This window comes from Myxocyprinus asiaticus, chromosome 21, assembly GCF_019703515.2.
Source record: "Myxocyprinus asiaticus isolate MX2 ecotype Aquarium Trade chromosome 21, UBuf_Myxa_2, whole genome shotgun sequence".
NCBI classification, from domain to species: Eukaryota; Metazoa; Chordata; class Actinopteri; order Cypriniformes; family Catostomidae; genus Myxocyprinus; species Myxocyprinus asiaticus.
The window spans coordinates 18,021,740-18,041,819 of NC_059364.1; the positions used below are offsets into that span (position 1 = coordinate 18,021,740).

A 20,080-nucleotide genomic window follows, 5' to 3' on the forward strand; every position below is an offset into this window, starting at 1 on the left:
TTAATGTTTTTTATTATTATTATTATTATTATTGCAAATTATATTATCAGCATAACAGTTTGTGTGAAAAGTTGAAGGATTGACATTCATGTGCTTCACTGGAAGGAAGAAAGCCTGACATTTCATACAAAATAGTTAACATGGTCAATTTTTTTTTATTTGATCAGTGACATAAAATGCAGAATCTTTTACATCAAAACTTTTGAACCCCACTGTACCTATACATATTACATACATACAGTATACATATACAAATGCACATACTTTACAACTACAGTACATACGTATAATAGTATGCATATACACTCACTGAGCAATTTATTAGGAACACCTGTACACCTGCTTATTCATGTTATTATCTAATCAACCAATATTGTGGCAGCAGTGCAATGCATAAAATCATGCAGATATGGGTCAGGAGATTCAGTTAATGGGGATCATCCATCAGAATGGGGAAATAATGTGATCTCAGTTATTTCGACCGCGGCATGATTGTTGGTGCCAGACGGGCTGGTTTGAGGGTTTCTGTAACTGCTGATCTCCTGGGATTTTCAAGCACAACAGTCTCTAGAGTTTACTCAGAATGGTGCCAAAAACAAAAAACATCCAGTGAACGGCAGTTCTGCAGACGGAAAGGCCTTGTTGATGAAAGAGGATCAAAAGAGAATGGCCAGACTGGTTTGAGCTGACAGAAAGGCTACGGTAACTCAGATAACCACTCTGTACAATTGTAGTGAGCAGAATAGCATCTCAGAATGCACAACACGTTGAACCTTTAGGCAGATGGGCTACAAAAGCAGAAGACTATGTCTGGCACTTTATTAGGACCTTAGTGTTTCTAATAAAGAGCTCAGTGAGTATATATAATTTAGCGATAAGTTATTGTATTAGTAAAACATTGTGTTTACTTTATAAATTAAATCCTATCTATGAGTTTTATTTATTTGCGAATGGGTATCTCAGAAGCTTAAATTTTTTTAATTTATTATAGTGTGAGAGACTCATATATTTGCAAAATGATGAATAAAGAGAAAAGCTCTTTGAGCACGAGCTGCAAACGCTGGTCATACGATGACATCAAAGAGGCCAATTTTATGCGCTTCCTGCTTGAGGTGAGAGTCATGAAGCCCATAGTAATTTCTATGTTTGTATTCGCATACAGTATACAAGTCCTGTAACATAATGTTATTGATTTTCATTGTAATGTTTGTTACTACTGTATATATTGTTTACAAATCTGGTTTAGTACTCATAAATGTGTTTTTCAGATCTGTTTATTCGCAGTCCATTTATTGGCCTTTGTTTATTTTTTGTTCTGTTCATTAGTTTGTTTAATGATTTTTTTTCTTTCTTATTTTTTTCTTGTCTTGATGATGCTTCAGGACAATGCTCTGGAAATATTCTTAAAGAATGGGACTTCAGTGTTCATTGTATTCTTCAACAATGATCACATAAATGCCTATAAAAGGTAAAGTGAGAGTGTTTGTGCTGTGTGCATGTAAAGAAATGTGTATGAGGTTTTACAGACCAAATTGATTTTTCTCAGTTTGTCCTATTTTCCAGGCTTTGCGCTGTGGTCTCCTCATTAAAGGGAAGAGGCATCTCAGAGACTGTCCTTAATGTGAGGTGAGTGTCAAAACTGTTGAGAACAAAATGCCATTATCTACCAGTTCTCCCAGACAGCTGCCACTATGATGAGAGAGACTGTGATACTTCTCTATTGAAACAGACAGTGTTTTGTTGTTTCAAAGTTTTCAGAAAAGGCAGTCTTGTATGTGTATGGTTAAAGTATTGACAGGAAGAATCTCAATCCCCTAAACAATGTAAAGGCATTACACTGAAACTACAGTTACTGCATCTTCAGCAATTTCTACCAATTAAAACAGCCTCTGTTACTTAAGTCATAAGCAGCCAATACATCTCACGATTTTATAGCTGTTAATTGTCTGAAAAAGTTTTGTTAGCTTTCTTCGTATTCATTATTTTAGATTTTGTTTTGGTTCAAACTACTCCTCCTTTACTTACCATTAAAACAATTTCTCAACTTAGTTTTATCATGTTTAGTTTTCCTGAATAGTTAATGGACTTAATATCAGAATTGTCCTTTTTTTTAATATAGCATTTCCACAACCGTTTTTTAATCAGCATCAAGATTTTAGATTAAAATGTACACGGGAAAATCTGTATTTTATTTGCTGTCAATAGTCACCAAGAGTTTCAGCATTTTTAATCACCTTTTTGCTCTCACTAGTTCATTTTAAATAGTCCTATAGTATACAAATATTCCATGTAGTCTCTCAATTAATATGGAAATGTGCAAAGTAATTACAAAAGATTTAGAAAATGCTGTTAAAAATAGTTTTAGATGAAGTGCCCACATCAGCTTCAAGTCCAGAATTTGATATCATCAATCATTTTATCATACAGCAAGAAATTCGATTTGATGCATATTGTTGACAAAGTTTTGTTTAATGAGAATGCAGAATATTCAAATGTTAAAACATTGTTGGCATTACTTATAAGGGTTGATAAAAGCCCATTTATTGATATCTCCAGCAGGTCTGCCTTGTTCTTTATGGGAGATTTGAGGTGAGATATTAGTCTGCAGCCGCCAATTTTCTTGATTCCCCCGTGCTACTGAGTTTGGTGACATTAGTCCTGAAAAATTACTCTTCCTTTGTGACCTATCAAAAAGCTTTTTCCTTTTAAAACTTTGACCCTTCTCCTTACATCTCTCTAGACATGGTTGGCACAAATCTCCCTCTCTTACCAAATACAGATTTCCCATGGTCTTTGCAGAGTCTGAGTCTTTGCTGTCACCCCGTGTGTAGGCCACAGGGTTGCATTTGGTTTTTAGCTTCCTCAAGTTGGGCAGCACGTGGATGCACGCGGGTACCTCTGTGAGCATGTTATCAAAAAGACCCAGCTCTGTCAGGTTTGTCAGAGCAACCAAGGTGGGAGGGAGACTGGTCAGATGGTTCATACCCAAGTTAAGGACCTGGAGGTTTCTCAGACTTCCTATTTCAGGCGATAAACCAGCAGAGTCTAGTTTGTTGTTACAGAGGTTGAGGTGACACAGAGATCCCAAGCGTCCAATGCTTTCAGGCAGCTCCTCGATCTGGTTGCTGTGAAGATCTAGCCAACAGAGACTGGTGAACTGTCCGATGAAACCTGGGATTGTTTTTAACTTGTTCCGGCTCAGATCAAGTTCCTCTATGTTGCTTAACTTTAGGAGGCATTTGGGAAATGTGGTGATGCCCGCGTTGCTGAGATCAAGCCGTAGTTTGCCCTCAGGAGTTACTCGCAGAGCATTTTTAGCCATTTTTAACGTGATCTTTGTACCTTGGGCTGAGCCTGTTTTCTTCCCCTTAGCCATGGAACTGTACAGACACAGATTAATGGTTAAGCATTTCTGAGGCATCAATTTGGTTAAGTCTTAACCCGAGTCATGTAATTATTATCTCAGGACCTCATAGCTTTAAACATGTACAACTTAATGACGAGATGGTTCAGTTGTTTGTTCAGGGATGGAGGTATCATGTATACCCAGAGGCAGTATTTGGGGGATGCACGGAAGAGTCGGGCCATTTGGGGAACGACTCACTCACCCAGTTCACCCTAAAGGGATCTTTTCGTATAATGCCATTCTCTAATTAAGGCTAATACCACATAACAGTGGGTACAACAAGGACTGAATGCATATTGTGGGAAAGATGTATTAAAGCTGCTTGCGTTCCAGCTGATTGATCCAGGGCGGCGCTAGCAGTCTGTGTGACTGAGGAGAGAGTCAAATCAGTACTTTGATAAATGACACTGGAAAGAGATTTCAACTCGCTCTCCTCATATCTGCCCATTAAAAAGGAGGAGTGGCTGCATTGTGAGCCCTTTGGCGACTCATTAATCATATTGGTAGATGGGCTAATATGGTTCATCCTGTTTCTATTAGACCTTTGTTTTTAAATCCGTTGCATACGAGAGGTGCAATTACACAGATCTGACCATCGGGCTGATCTATCTTCATGTTGTTTGTGATTCAATGATTTTGAAACCCTCCACACTAAAATTGGGTGGTGGTGTTGTTGTTGTGATATATGATCAAATTTACATGCAGCAGCTACATGATTTAAACCAGAAATTATTTACAGCCAAAACAATATTCGCTGATTGGCAAATCTGCTTTTAGAAATCTCGCAATCAACAAACTTGGCATAGTCTTTTAGTAGCATATTTCTAATACTGTGCCAAAGTTATAACAGTGATTACTAAACCTAAACTAAATTAGTCAGGAGCCAAATTTTCAGTGTTTGACTTAAATTTAACATTAGATTGTTCATCAAAACTCTTTTGAAAAGTCTCAAGGTAAACGGATTACATACTATGTAAAAACCATCAATTTGCCCTAACCAGCTATTGTTGCCCAGCATTCATTTAATCCCCTTTCCGGTGAATAAATACGTTTTTTTTTTACTCACAATTTTTAAAAGAGGTCCATACAAAGAACTGAATTGCTTGAGAATCAGGGGAGGATCTTCAGACTTGAGTCCAAAAGAAGCTTTGTGTCCTGTTTAACTTTGTTGCCAAGCAACGCATGTGCAGGGTCCAGGAGTTTTATTGTCCTGTGCCAGGAGCCCACACAAAAGAAAGAGGGGAAAGAAGTGTTGCAGCATTTGTGTTTGTACACTCCCTCAGATTACATTTCCACAGTGTTCTTTGAAGTATACATCAACAATTTTCAGTGTAAGAATAGTTTCAGTCCACGATTGCCTCGACTGAAATTTCTCTTCTGTCTCCTCTCTCTTTTCTTTAATATGGAAATAGTTGGTGGTAAATGATTTGCATGTCATTTGGAGCTGACATTAGAACCGTTTTACTAGTTACTGTTTCACTGTAAAATCTTCTGCATGAATGCATATCAATAATAAGGTGTGATTCTGCATGTTGGGGTTACCTGGAGTAAGAGTAAGAGTCTAACCTTAGATTCAGTAATGTGTGATGGGGCAAACAAACTTCTATGTAAATAATTGACTCTGTTCTCTGTTTATATTCAAAACCTATAGATGGCACTATTTACTCCTTTAAGAGTGAACTATCTACTTGAAGAAAAGCTTACCCTTATTTCCACAAGAATGTGTGTATGCTTCCAATGGCCCTTGTGTTTGATGAAAGACAGGCACTCCTCGGTTTAAAACCATTAACAACTTTATATTCCGTGACCTGTTGCCATGCAACCAAAGAAGACTTATTTGATGACTGTTTTAGAAGAGTGTGATGACTGTTTTAGAATTTAGCAAATTCAATGGTGCTTGGTTCTGTGATTATTAACAAGTAAACAGCTCTGATAGCATTACATTTCAAATAGTATATTTTTGCTCAATTTATTCTTTTGGCATGTTTCTACAGAAAGACGGCAGCGACTGAGAAGACTGTCTTGATTAAATGGCAGGTAATGTGTTTGCTTTAAATGAAGTTCACTATCATTTACTTTCTGCATTTACAGTGAGTTGATAGTTTACAACAGTTATTACTGATTTAAAGTACAAATCATGAAATTAATTAAATATATTAACGGTCATGAAAAAAATCATGGAAGATTTTATAGTAAATATACATTTGTGTAGTTATGCTTAGCTCTAAAATATTTAATCGACTGGAAATTGCTCAAAAAAAAAATAAATGAAAAAATCCATATCCAGTAATCTTGAATGACTGGAAAAGGGATGGAAATTCATTAGTCACAAAGTGTGGGAACCTTGCTGATTCCAAACACTTTAATGCAAACGCAAAAGGTGACTGCATTAACCCAAAATAGTTGGATAGTCGAAAAATAGCCATTTATATATGTGTTATTGTTCTTTTTTTACTTATATTCCTTTTCATAGAGGGGAGAAATTACTAACTTTGAATATCTTATGCATCTGAACACACTGGCTGGACGGACATACAACGACTTGATGCAATATCCTGTCTTTCCATGGATTATAGCTGATTATGAATCAGAGGTAAAATAAACAATTGCATGCTAACCTGAAGCTTTTTAATTTGAGGGGGTTTTTTTGTATACCAGATTGTGTTGAGATGCCGTTCTCATGACATTCTCACTCACTGCTTGTTAGAATCTGGATCTGTCCTCTCCTGCTACATTCCGAGATTTGTCTAAACCAATGGGAGCCCAGACTGAGAAGAGAAAAGAGAAATTCATTCAGAGATACCTCGAGGTGGAAAATAATGATGGTAAAGCATCACTCTAGCGCTCACTGTTTCTGGACTTTCCTGTTATATATTGCAGGGATGTGAACCCCTAGGTTCTGCCAATATATGGTCTTATCTATTTAATTTAATTAATTAATTAAAATGTAAAAATAATTATAAAATTAACAGTAGAAATATTTCATAAGTAAATGTGCAAATATGTGAATTTCATTCTATTTTTAGGAAGGTTAGCATTATATAACATATCAGGGGAGTTCTTCAGGTACAAAAAAAAAAATTGTGGAATTATTCTGAGACCAGAAACACTTATTTTGTGACTGTACATGGCTGTAGATTTTTCACCTCCAGCCCTAGAGGCCTACCGAAGTATTGTTTGTTTGTTTTCTTATCCAACTCTGAACTAACAAATCTAATTTAACTAACCCAATTCACCCAACAAACACAAGGGTTGAATCAGTATTGTTATTCAGAACAAAAACATTCCGGGGCCTGCAGGAATGGATTAAATGATTAAATAAATGTAGACATGGAACAGCTGCTTTCATTTGCTTAGTGAATGTCATGATTACAGGTGATTTGTCTGCACAGTGCCATTACTGCACACACTATTCCTCAGCCATCATAGTGGCCTCATACCTGGTGAGGATGGAGCCTTTCTCCCAGACCTTCCTCTGCCTGCAGGTAAACCACATCTGTCTCACACACTTCTCACCTGTGTGGATAGGCTCAGGTACAGCATGGTCCTGCAATTACATAAGGAAAGGGCATTAATTGCATCAGAATTTGAAATATTTATGTTTTCCTCTTCTTCTTCTTTTCTTTTTTTTTTTTTTTTTTTATAAAATTAAGTACAAAACTAGTCTGTATGACAGAACTTCTATAAAATTAAATGTTTACGAATAAGCTAGCTAGATGAAACGAGCTTCATTGTTTTTGGTCTTGTTTGGGTTTTTGTGTGCTCTATTTTTTTCATTACAAATTAAAATCTTACTCTAATTTAGTTATGTATGCAAATAAATTATTTTGCATCAGTTTCATGCAAAACCACTTTATGTTTTTAAAGAATATCTCATTTATACACAAGAAACCAATTGATTAAAATAAAAAGCCATGCATATTTGATAGCAGTATAACGTAATACAGACATTAGGATAACGCTTGCAATGATATTTGCTTCACTTGAGCAGCTTTCCTCCGTACAGTAATATTCATAATCTGATTTGTGCCACTAACAGAATATTACTTTCATTCACTGAGGGCTTTCTTTACTGCAAATTACATAACTTCTCCAGAGATTTTTGTCAGTACATATAAACTTTCTTGAAATTGAAATAGCCTAAATCAATTGCTTGAACATGTCTCAAATATAAGCAATTGTTCCTTAAATATGATTCATAAACACTCAAGGGGCCATTTTAGAGTTCTAGCCTGAGTTCTCAGTTGCTACTCGTGGAGTTCCCAACCTTGCACATTAAACAAACATACGTATGATGATGCATCTTTTTCATCCTTCTTTGTGTAACGACCTGTACTAGGTCCAGACGAAATATACAGTAAGAAGAAGAAAAACTCTGGGGTTAAGACCAAAAATTTAAACAAACAAAATAACAAACAAAAAGAACCGAACAGACAAAACAATAAAACAAAAAGAGATCTTTATAAGAGAACATCTAAATTCCCTGCAAACAAAAGAAAACAAAGACAAACAAAACACAGACAAGGGGGGAAAATGACAACAAGGGTTGTAACACTTTGTAATGTTTTATTGCTTCTTTTGCTGACTCCTTGAACTGCATTGATAGTCTTTTCTGTCTCTTGAAAATAACATTCAGCAGTGCACCCTTGCTAGACTTTCATATTCAAAATTTTGCTGGTTTAAAACTTTTGTTGCAGGGGGGATCATTTGATGTTCCAGAACGGATGTTCCACTGCATTCAGAAAGAGTGGGAATCTGCATCTAAAGACAACATGAGTGATGTCAGAGAGCTCATTCCTGAGTTTTTCTATCTCCCAGACTTCCTTGTCAACTCCAATGACTTTGACTTTGGTAAGACATCAGTATAAGCTCAACAACCATTGTGCCATTAGAAAGGGAATGTAGTTTTTTTCATGATCAGTCTCAAAAACTGTAATCTGTAATTAGCTGTACAATTTGTGTAAGCCTATAAAATGTGTGTTTTGATGATGCAGGTTGCATGCAGGATGGGACGCCATTAGGTGACGTGGTTTTGCCGCCATGGGCCAAAGGAGACCCACAGGAGTTTATCAGGATGCACAGGGAGGTCAGTCTCTCTGTACTAGAGATTTGTCAGTATTGTTTTTTAACTGAATTAGTAAAAAAGTGTGAATATCAGAAGAAGAAAAAATTGGTCAAACCATTTATTGGTCTTTTCTTTACGCTCTACCAGACTATCTGTCAGATTTACTGTCTATCACATGAGCACTAGTCTAACTTTATCAAGCACAAAAAAATTAGCCTTAGACCACGCACATCACACTGTACTATTTTGCATGAGATGGACAAAGAGGGTCAGTGCAGTCACAGAATATATTAGGTTTCATCAAAACAAGCATAGGAGTAAAAAAGTATCAGTATCTGCGCACCATTCATATCCAGCTGAAGTTGGCAATAGCTAAATCATTTTTGGAGCTGCTTTATATTTAACATTTCTTGAGATAATAGGCACTTGTTGAGTTCATCAAGGAAGCCCCATTACTCTGTTTAACGCCATTGTAATTACAAGATAACAGGGCCAATTCAGCACAAGCACAATATCTGCACTCTCCTATAACTCTATTACTGAAGCCTGCTGGTTATTGGAATGAATGCTTTCTTTCTCACTACGTTACACCTGCAGGCATATAAGGACCAGGCTTTATCAGTTCCCAATCTACAGAGCAATATCTGTATCATTTCCAAATGGCAAAAAATGAGCTATTCTGTCTGCTCGTTTTCCTTCATATGCAAATGAAGGGTAATATAGGGATCTTCTACAATTTAGTGCTTAGAACTCATGTGATTATTGTTGTTATTTTAAGTGTGTTTTTTGCATTTGTATATGTTTAAGTTATGTTTGGACATTTTACACATCTCTAAAATACTTTATTTGGAATAAAATATGGGACAAAGTAACTTAGTAAGATAGAATAGGAATACTAACTTTTGGAATGTAATTCTTTAAGATGTAATTGTTTGAACTGTAATCAGTACCTTGGATGGAATAATATTTTCTTTTTTACTTGCATTATTGTGCAATATCTTTGACCTGATATTTTTAAACACAGCTTCTCTTCTGCCAGCACTTCTACAGAAATAAAAGTTATGGCATCTCTGATAGTGTATTAGTCCCCATCCAGACCTGCTGACTGACTGAGTTTGCATTCTCTGCAGGCTCTTGAGAGTGATTACGTGAGTGCACGTCTGCATCTTTGGATTGATCTGATCTTCGGCTACAGACAGCAGGGTCCGCCAGCAGGGGAGGCCCTGAACACCTTCCACCCTTACTTTTATACTGACAAACACGATACAGAGAGCATGAAAGATCCTGTCATGAAAAGCACAATCCTTGGCTACATCAACAACTTTGGCCAAATGCCAAAGCAGGTACACATATTGAGTTGTGTTTAAGTAAAATAAGGTACATTTTTTCTATTTCTTTTCAGTTTATTGGCACATGTTTTCGTTGCACATGCAGAGTTTTAGTTTAAAGATCCCATGAAATTGAAATTTTGTGGCTTTGTGAAATTTTATGAGTCTGATATTTGAAATATTCTCTCCTGTATTGACATGATTTATTGTGATTCTGTATGTTAAATGCCATACTGACAGAAGGTTTATGTTTCCAGCTCTTTACAAAACCACACCCTAGCCGTACATCTCTCAAGAGCTCTGCTGGGAAAGAGACATCAGTATCCAGTCAGATAACCCCTTTTTTCTTTAAACTGGACAAGCTCAAGCCTTCCGCTCAGCCTATAAAAGGTACATGACGAACTGCCAAATCAAGAATGTATGCAGCTCTGTGGTAGAGAACACCCTCAATTTAATCATTCATAGTCACCTTGTTATTTTATTCCATTCCTCAATTATTTTTTACAAGATGGGGTCATGTCTATAGGGAACAGTAGGAGCTGCGAGGCAGAAGATGCTGGCTAGACTTTTCACAGGCTCATTTTCTCATCGACTCAGCTCCGGCTATTTGTTAGGCCTTTCTTGATGACACTGCCACTGAGGCTTATTTAATAATCTGAATATCCCAAAAGGATCTCTCCAGAAAATTAGATGAATCTCTTTCGCTCTCTTTCCATGTCTCTCACTCTATTGTCTCTCGCTCAATATCTCTTTCCCACATCACGTGTTACTTTATCAGTAATGTACTTTATCACAAGGAAAGATTTAAAGGGCATCTTGAGAGGAATTTGCAATCGTCTCACAAGATTAGTGTAGATTCCTGTTACTGTTCTACTGAGCAGCATATCCAGGCATATCTAGGTCATTTGAAGCAAGCAGAAAAGAATCTGAATCAATATACCTGAATAAATTATTAAAAATACCTGGCTCAAAAAAAATGCATAGTTGTTGTGTACATATGCAAGATAGATACAATAGCAATGTTAAAATTGATTGTCACAGTACTATATATTGATAAAGCTGATTTTCCTCTGTTTCTCTTGTAGAGCTCTCGCTGGGCCCTGTAGGTCAAATAGTATGTAGAGAGAAGGAGGTATTGGTTGTGGAAAGAAACAAACTTCTCATCCCTCCCCAGTGGAACACATACTTCTGCTGGGGCTCTTATGACCAGACCTGCTCATTTGGGAACTACACAACTGAAAAGGTTTGCTTTTCTACTTTCCTTTAAGATTTATTTGGATACCTGTAATTAGGAATATTGCCCCATCAGTTCAAGCAATGGCCCTGCCTATAATGTCCGTTGTGATCAACTGAATGATTGTTGATGAATTAACAAGGTTACAATTCTGAATGTGCTGTTAAAGTCTAATAGCTTTATTTCCTGTGTTTCAGAGCTTTGGAGTGTGTGAGAATCTTTCAGACTGGGGAGATACTGTTTGTGCCGCCTGCCACAACATTAGCACCATCATCACAGCCGGGAGCAGCACTGTGGTGTGTGTATGGGATGTCTTCATCAGCAAGGACAAACTCAAATACATGACACTCAGACAGGTCAGAGTCACACTTTTTATTTTTCATAAAGAGCCATGTTTAGGGTTAGTAATATTTGAGCACAGAAAGTATTGCTGATTTCCACTAGGGATGGGCATTTCGAGTAATTTAGTAGTCGAGTACACGAACACATAAAAACACGAATAATCAGTTACTTGAAATTTTGAATTTAAGTTCAACTTTCAACATTTTACCTGTTTTTCTTACGAAAAATTAGCACTTTTGTATAAACAACATCTAGATTAAAAAATGACAAATACGCATTTGCATTCACACATAGAAACATATATTCCAAGTCCCTTTAAATAATGGCAGAATTTTTTTTTTTGAGTCAACTATTCCTTTAACAAAGTCATGCAAATTTATGACAGCAAGATTTTGGTGATAGAAGCAGTTTCATTGTTTTCCATGTCAGACAAAGACACAAAGGAAAGTCAAATTGCAGTATTTGAGTAGTGTTTTTACTAGTCGAATATTTGAAGCTGAACGAGTACTCGATTAATCGATGACTGATGCCTATCCCCAATTTCCACACAGTGTGAAAGTCCTGTCATTCACAACGTTCTACAGATCTCCTGCCCCATGCATGTTTGTTTATTAAATATTTTGGCTTATTATGCCTTCAGTTAAGAGTGTAACATTCTCAGCTCTGTTTAACACATTTTAAATGTTTGAATGCATTCCACAGAATTCTGCTAATTTTCCCCAAAGTTGGCACAGAGAAAGCAAAAATAAAATCAACAGATTTTGGGTCTGGCAATAGGTTAATTAAATTGCTATTTTTGAAAAATTTGTTTACAGTGTTGCATGTATAATACTCCTAGAATTCAAACAGTTGGCGAAAAAAAAAAATATGTTATATCAGTATTGTCATGTTTTTTTTTTTTTTATTAGCTCATGTTCTGTTTACTCCTAGACCTTGTATGGACACACAGACACGGTAACTTGTCTGGTAGCATCAGAAGCCCATAGCGTGATTGTTAGTGGATCTTTGGACCAGACATGCATCCTGTGGGACCTGGAGGAGCTCGGCTACATCACACAGTTACCAGAACATTCCTCTGCCGTGTCTGCCCTAGCTATTAATGACCTGACTGTGAGTACCCTCCAGCAAAAATATACATGCACAGAAGTTACCCAGCATTTTTTTTCAGTCCCCAGATCTCTCTGTCCAGCTCACTTACATATTTGATTTAGTTAATGCAGTTTAGCTTATGCTGCTGTCTGGATGACACATTATTCCTTCTCATTTTCACCCACAGTTGTGAGTGGAGGTGTGAAGGAAGGGTGGGCACACCCTTCCCTTCAGACTGCTTTAATACTTAAACACCCTGTTTAAACACTCTGATACATACCTGCTACTCAAAACACCAAGAAGGGGGAAATTCTTTGCTAAGAGGTGTTGATGTATGATTCCAAACTAGGGCTATGAAATGTAAAATTTCTACGATTAATAGTTCACGGTTAAACGCATTAACAAAATTAACGCAATTAATGTATTATCCGTATTATCATTTTTTTGAACCTTCACTAATATTTTTCCCCACTTCCAGTGGCTAAAATTGGCATATATATATTCCTTGAGGTACACACTCAACTGGACTGCAAATCCTAGCACAGAAACTGAATTTGTGGAGCAGTGCACGCTTATTCATTACGCACGACGCATGTCCCAGGCATAAAAAGCACGGAGTAGATTTACTGTACGGAGAATGGAGACTTCACCCACAAGTGGAGAGCCAGGTGTGGGAGAGATATGGGCAAGCTGCCGTATCTCTTTACGTTGCCCGAAAATGCTCACTCATTGCCATCTAAAGCAGTGTCAAAAGTAAATCCGAGTGAGAGAGACCCAACAGAGACTGAACGGCAGCCAGAGAAAATAATAGTTTTGAGATTTTAAACTTCAGCATTCAATTTGTTTTATATCTGTATTTATAGTGTCTAAATATGCATTGGCAATGTACACTTAAGTTTATCTTGCCAATAAAGCTTGATATTAATTTAATCTGCTGATTTAATCCTATTAAAAAAGTCCACTGGAAAACGGCGGAAGATTTTACCCAACTTTTAATTACAGCATGTCCACTGATATGATGGCACGTATACATATATCAAAGATATATAGTGTAACTGTAAAAATGTGTCTAATTAATTATATCTGCAAAAAAAAAGTAACATTTTAACATGTACGTATTTAAATAATTAAAATAATTGATGACTAACCAAATTCTTTCAAGTTCTTTGAGACAAAGTATAAAGTAAATATATTTATGATTATATTTTAATTGTTTTAATGTACCATGATTAATCACGGAAAACTGTGAGATTAATTTGTTCATTTTTAATCGATTCACAGTCCTATTCCAAACCTCTTTCAAATCAGTACTATTACAGCAAATGTAGTCGATTATTTACCAGAAATCTATTTACAGTCACTCCAAAAGTTCGGAAAGATTGCACATTTTTATATAGTAGAACGAGGAAGAAAATATATGTTATTCATATACAAAATAATAAGAGTTATAAAAAAGTGTTAGAATGCCTTGGGTTGGTGTTTAAATGTGTAGACAAACTAAACAGAACATTTTATAAAAGCACAGTAGCAGGAGCTGGATGTGTCAGTGTCACAAAAAAAGTGTTCAAAAAGCATTTGGACACTCAAGTTACACCATCAGAGACCCATCGTAGCAGAATTGCAATGTTTGTATATAACGTTTATGTGTATATGTGTGTGTATATATATATATATATATATATATATATATATATATATATATATATACTAGCAAAAGTTAAGTTTTAAATGATAAAACAATAGATTTATTTTCTAAATGAAGTCAAATGTATTTGGATACTTTCTGGTTTCTGGTTCAAACTTTGTGGAGCATGTCCATATTTAATGTGATGAACTACACTTTTGTGAACTTGATGGAAACTTAAATACATTCACTAAAAATCACCTTGGGAGTTTTTGTCTAAAAGTAATTACAAAAATAATTTGTATTTATTTGTTTGGCATTAGCATTATTTGTTTGCAGATGCCACATGGTTTGATATTTTGTTATCTCGTACAAAACAATACATATTATTTAAGTCTGGCTGAGGTGTCCAAATACTTTTTCTGGCCTTTGTAAATAGATCATTTCCTGCTGTGTGGAACATTAACTGCTCTTCTGTCTGTCTTAGGGTGAGATAGTGTCATGCGCAGGGACCCATTTATACCTGTGGACCATGAAGGGACAACTGCTGACCTCCATCAACACCTCCAATGGGCCTGAAGGAAACATTCTGTGCTGCTGTTTCACACAGAAATACGAGTGGGATCCCCGCAATGTGATCATCACCGGCTGCGCCGACGGCATCGTCAGGGTACGAGCAGATCCTCAGAACGGGCCTTTTCGGTGCTCCTTCGAAGGCTCTGACTGAAAGACCGGCCATTGCGTTTGTGTAGTGAACTTTATAATGAGACAGTTTAAATGAGAAGTCTTCTCCAAAGACTACACCTCTGTGTTTAAGCAATAAATCTTTCCTGTAGTGTTTTCTGCTTAATAGTCAGGTAATATAGCTGCAAAATATTAAAATATGGTAACTGGGATATTGAAATGGGGCTCTCAGGCTTGGCTCTGGAGTCCCACAGAAACATTAATAGTTACATGTGCTCACTTTAGGTGAGGTAAGAGCAGTTATTAAATCAAAATGCTTCTTAAATTAGGCATCAATTGGAGCCTGGACCTGAGACATCAATGGCCGGCAGATTTGATTTATGAATATAACTTCAATTGCAGTCTTTTGTTTTTTCCTTCCTTTTTTCATTAGCTGTGTGGTTCTGTTGCAGATATGGAAGACTGAATATACGAGAGTACAATTACCTGGACATGAGGAGTGCTCAGAGTCTCAAGGGCATGTTTTGTCATCAGCTCCTGAGGTAGCAGGTAATACTAATACACTTCACCTTAAGTACAGATTTGAACTAGAGCATGAATATGTGCCTTTGTTCTTGGTCTACAGTTGCCTCTGGTCATAAGACTGTTATAACCATGAGCTTCCTTAATGGCTCTAATACGAAACTCTCTCGGAATATTGGAAAATAACATACTTTTTGTCGTCATAAGAGTCGTTATTTTCTAATATACAAGTAATGTGTGAAATGAAATAGCCAGACCAAATACTAGACATCCTTCAAAACTGCTGTGTGTAAATCGCATTACGTCTGTCCTTAAGTGTGATTCTTAGGCACTCCGCCGGAGGTTTGGTTTTGAGCTATCCGAAGAAAAGTTCATAATGATCTACTGTTTTGTGCAACGCATTAGGGCTAGCTGTGAGGAATTATGGGGTAAAGTTATTAAACATACAGCCCGTAAACACTGAGCAATTTTGCTGATGTAGGCATGCAATTTAGAAAGCAATAATAACCAAATTCAATTTAGTACACATTGGTTACAGAACAGCGTCAGTGCGTGTAAGTATCAACATCTTCAAATTAAATTGAGGGAACTGTTTGTAACAGTGAAGGCTTTATATTAGATGTATTTCTCTCAATTTAGCAACGTGCTGACCATAAATAATCTTGCTCTCTCATGTCTCACTCTTCTCTTGCTCTTGCTTTTCTTAGACGGCAGCTTGTGGAAGTGGGAAAGACACCTGGTGCTATGTCGAGAGTTAAATCGCAATCAAGCCGGCTCACGTCAACGCTGCAAAAATAACCCTGCAATTACTGCACTGGGCATATCCAGGTATTTACAAAAGGCCAGTCTCAGACTAAAATATGTTCTTAAAGCTGGTTTAATAGAGCTTCTCTGTTTTTTTTATCCTGGCCCATAATACTACAGTAAGTATACAGCTGGAAGTTACAGTTTTAATAATTCCTGATATTTTCAGTTTGTACATGACCATGGGACCGCTGTAGAAAACTGAAAATATCAGGAATTATTAAAACGTTAACTTCTAGGCCTAGAAAAGTAATGGAAATCAGTAAAAATAAAATAATAATTTTCTCCCCAATTTGGAATGCCCAATTCCCAATGCGCTCTAGGTCCTCGTGGTGGCGTAGTGACTCGTCTCAATCCGGGTGGCGGAGGACGAATCTCAGTTGCCCCCACGTCTGAGACTGTCAATCCGCACATCTTATCACGTGGCTTGTTGAGCGCATTACCACAGAGGCATAGCGCGTGTGGAGGCTTCACGCTGTTCTCCGCGGCATCCATGCACAACTAACCACGTGCCCCACCGAGAGCGAGAACCACATTATAGCGATCACGAGGAGATTACCCCATGTGACTCTACCCTCCCTAGCAACCGGGCCAATTTGGTTGCTTAGGAGACCTGGCTGGAGTCACTCAGCACGCCCTGGATTCGAACTCGCGACCCCAGGGGTGGTAGTCAGCGTCTTTATTCGCTGAGCTACCCAGGCCCCCGAAATCAGTACAATCTTAAAATGTCATGGAAATTTCTATAGTGAATAAAAAAAAATTCTAGTTATGCTCTGCTCTAATGTAATTCATTAGCTAGATATTATTCTTTCTGTGTATGTGTGTGTGTGTGTAAAGCTTGCTTGCAAACTAGCATAATAACATCAGTCTGTTCTTTTGAGGGTCTTATTGGATGCATTTTACACTAATAAGCATAATCATTTAAAACTATTAATTTGAAAGAATGGTACCTGGGACGCAAATCAAAATCTGGCCCAGCAATCTCTTTAAAATGTATAAAAAAATATATACACTCACTGAGCACTTAGGAACACTATGGTCCTAATAAAGTGCCCGGACGTGGTCTTCTGCTGTTGTAGCCCATGCGCCTCAAGGTTCGACATTTTGTGCATTTTGAGATGCTATTTTGCTCACTACAATTGTACAGAGTGGTTATCTGAGTTACCGTAGCCTTTCTGTCAGCTCAAACCAGTCTGGCCATTCTCCGTTATTTTATGCACTGCACTGCTGCCACACTATTGGCTGATTATATAATCGCATGAATAAGTAGGTGTACAGGTGTTCCTAATAAAATGTTCAGTGAGTGTATATTTATCCAGTAATCATGAACGACTGTAAAGGTCATGGAAAAGTCATCAAAATGCATTGGTTATTTAGTATTGGAACTTTTTTCTTGTGCTACAATTTGGTTAATCAGTTAGGTACCAAAGGAATCTAACTTTGCAAGCAATTTCATTTCCCATTACTGATTAGCAGTGTCTTTTCTTTCCAAAGGACTTATCTTATGAAGATACAGTTGAAGTCAGAAGTTTAGATACACCTTAGCCAAATACATTTAAACTCAGTTTTTCACAAGTCCTGACATTTAATCTTAGAAAACATTGCCTGTCTTAGGTCAGTTAGGATCACTACTTTATTTTAAGAATGTGAAATGTCAGAATAATAGTAGAGAGAATTATTTATTTCAGCTTTTATTTCTTTCATCACATTCCCAGTGGGTAAGAAGTTTACATACACTTTGTTAGTATTTGGTAGCATTGTCTTTAAATTGTTTAACTTGGGTCAAACATTTTGGGTAGCCTTCCACAAGCTTCTCACAGTAAGTTGCTGGAATTTTGGCCCATTCCTCCAGATAGAACTAGTGTAACAGCTGGGATGGTGTTCTTCGGCTTGCAAGCCTCACCCTTTTTCCTCCAAACATAACGATGATCATTATTTTCTAATGATGTCAAGAAAAGAGGCACTGAGTTTAAAGGTAGGCCTTAAAATACATCCACAGGTACACCTCCAATTCAGTACACTTCCTATCAGAAGCTAATTGTCTAAAGGCTTGACATCATTTTCTGGAATATTCCAAGCTGCTTAAAGGCACAGTTAACTTAGTGTACGTAAACTTCTGACCCACTGGAATTGTGATATAGTCAATTAAAAGTGAAACAATCTGTCTGTAAACAATTGTTGGAAAAGTTACTTGTGTCATGCACAAAGTAGATGTCCTAAACGACTTGCCAAAACTATAGTTTGCTAATATTAAATCTGTGGATTGGTTAAAAAAATTTGTTTTAATGGCTTTAACCTAAGTGTATGTAAACTTCTGACTTCAACTGTAAAATACAATACAATGAAAATTCATTTTAATTTGAAAACAAAGAAGCATAAATACTAACCCACAGCATACACTCAAAAGGACTCATCAACACCATTTTATTGCTCTGCCTCAAAAGCCAAAAAAATAAAAATAATAATTTTCGAGATTTAAAAGTCTCAACTGTAAGTGAACAGCTGATATAAAGAGGTAGATACATAATTTTAATGTATGTGTGCATGTCTCTGTCTGTCCCTGCGCACTTGTGATTTCAGGACACATGGCACACTGCTGGTAGGTGATGTCTGGGGTAGGGTGTATGGCTGGACCTGCGAGAGCTAGAATCTGACCATAAATCAACCATCAGTCACCCAGCATTTCAGTCGGCAGTAACTGCAGCTGAATGCAGCCACTTGCCAGCGGGGAGTCCAGTTTAAGTGCTGCCTACGTATGCACTTTGCTCTCACCACTTCCAGCAGGACTGCTGACTTCAGGAAACCTGCTCTGGGTCTGCTGAATTACAGGGATGACGCATTCTTTCTTGGGTTGGGTGAGGCTCGCTGGCCTGGACCGGAAACACAACACTGCTTATTTAATAAATGAAAGATGATGCCATTTAAAAAAAAAATTCAAATCAAGCCCATTTGGCAGATCAGTTTTATTGTATAGTAGGTCTTTTCCTTACTCTCTTTCTCTCACTGGACTTTCAGAAACCAAAGTAATGTTTATTTTATAAACACCGGTTTGCTGGAATTTCTAAGCCATTTCCTTATGTGCTATTTTGTATTTTTGTAATAAATTACACTGATCATATTCATATTTAATGGATATGTGTACTTTATAAAGCAGCAAGGTTCTGTTTACTGTAGCTGTGTTTTATGCTGGAACCATAAGAATGTTAAAAAACTTGTTGCAAAGCAACATGACTTGGTCAATATACTGTATGTTGTTACATTGTTGATGTTTTTAAATCAAAAGGACTTTATTGGTTAAACTGGTAATGCTTTTTTCACAGTGTTCATGATGTTACATATTACTATTATTAATTACTGAAGTAATATAAAAAACAATATGTAAGTACAAGCAATTCCACAAAAGAATTACAGAGAATGTACATATAGTTTGATTATTACTCAGTTATTACTTATTTAAATACATATTAACAGGAACACTGTACAATAACTGACTGTTAAACCTAACAATCAGTAATTAAATATTAATAAACTGGTTTAATGTGAATAAAATGGCTTACTGTGGTCCTACTATTTCTATCTTGAAATAACACTACATTTAAAGGGCTGAATCAACCCTCGCCAATCAAATAGAATGGGAGTTTCCATTGGCAATGTGCCCCAGATTGCCGTTAGGGAGGGTGTTGGTTTGGAGAGCTTGCATTTTGAGCACTTATGCATTCCATGATCTAGACAATACTGGAATAAATAGCACTAAATTATGAAGTATAGGGAACCACAATGCTGTTTTAACTGTGTTAGAAATTATTATTTGATATCACAAGAAATGTTTCAAACCCCTTTATTTGTAGACCTAATGTCAGCGCAGAGGATTTTATACACATTTTACAGTTTTGAATTAAAAGAAAAATATCTATTGTTTTGCAGTGTGGTAAAGGGCTGGCAAGAAAATACTTTGCTGTTTGGTTCAGTTGTCATTTAGAAA

General features: G+C 36.8%; 2 protein-coding genes across 4 annotated transcripts in view; one reads left to right on the forward strand and one right to left on the reverse strand.

Annotated features, from left to right (window-relative positions):
- The window catches only part of LOC127411902 (WD repeat- and FYVE domain-containing protein 4-like), a 63,512-nt gene extending 43,865 nt beyond the window's left edge, over positions 1–19,647 (forward strand). For 2 of the 3 annotated variants that reach the window (XM_051647778.1, XM_051647779.1), the window contains exons 45-62: positions 992–1,112; positions 1,383–1,468; positions 1,564–1,626; positions 5,401–5,443; positions 5,880–5,999; positions 6,114–6,231; positions 6,782–6,891; positions 8,104–8,257; positions 8,401–8,492; positions 9,602–9,814; positions 10,057–10,189; positions 10,885–11,042; positions 11,231–11,389; positions 12,306–12,485; positions 14,576–14,758; positions 15,225–15,321; positions 16,002–16,122; positions 18,679–19,647. In XM_051647778.1, the coding sequence (XP_051503738.1) occupies positions 992–1,112; positions 1,383–1,468; positions 1,564–1,626; positions 5,401–5,443; positions 5,880–5,999; positions 6,114–6,231; positions 6,782–6,891; positions 8,104–8,257; positions 8,401–8,492; positions 9,602–9,814; positions 10,057–10,189; positions 10,885–11,042; positions 11,231–11,389; positions 12,306–12,485; positions 14,576–14,758; positions 15,225–15,321; positions 16,002–16,122; positions 18,679–18,745 (2,218 nt within the window). In that variant the 3' untranslated portion in view covers positions 18,746–19,647. Of the gene's footprint in view, positions 1–991; positions 1,113–1,382; positions 1,469–1,563; positions 1,627–5,400; positions 5,444–5,879; positions 6,000–6,113; positions 6,232–6,781; positions 6,892–8,103; positions 8,258–8,400; positions 8,493–9,601; positions 9,815–10,056; positions 10,190–10,884; positions 11,043–11,230; positions 11,390–12,305; positions 12,486–14,575; positions 14,759–15,224; positions 15,322–16,001; positions 16,123–18,678 lie in introns of those variants that run through there. The other variant, XM_051647780.1, reaches the window with a different exon arrangement.
- Positions 1,640–5,386, reverse strand: lrrc18a (leucine rich repeat containing 18a). The gene has a single exon (XM_051647781.1). It carries the CDS (start codon positions 3,419–3,421, stop codon positions 2,513–2,515), a length of 909 nt encoding a protein of 302 aa, XP_051503741.1. The 5' UTR covers positions 3,422–5,386; the 3' UTR covers positions 1,640–2,512.
- Positions 19,648–20,080: the final 433 nt, after the last annotated feature.

What these genes read in the sequence shown, in the direction of transcription:
- lrrc18a (XM_051647781.1), bottom strand. Translation starts at nt 3,421, where the DNA reads ATGCCTCAGAAATGCTTAACCATTAATCTGTGTCTGTACAGTTCCATG.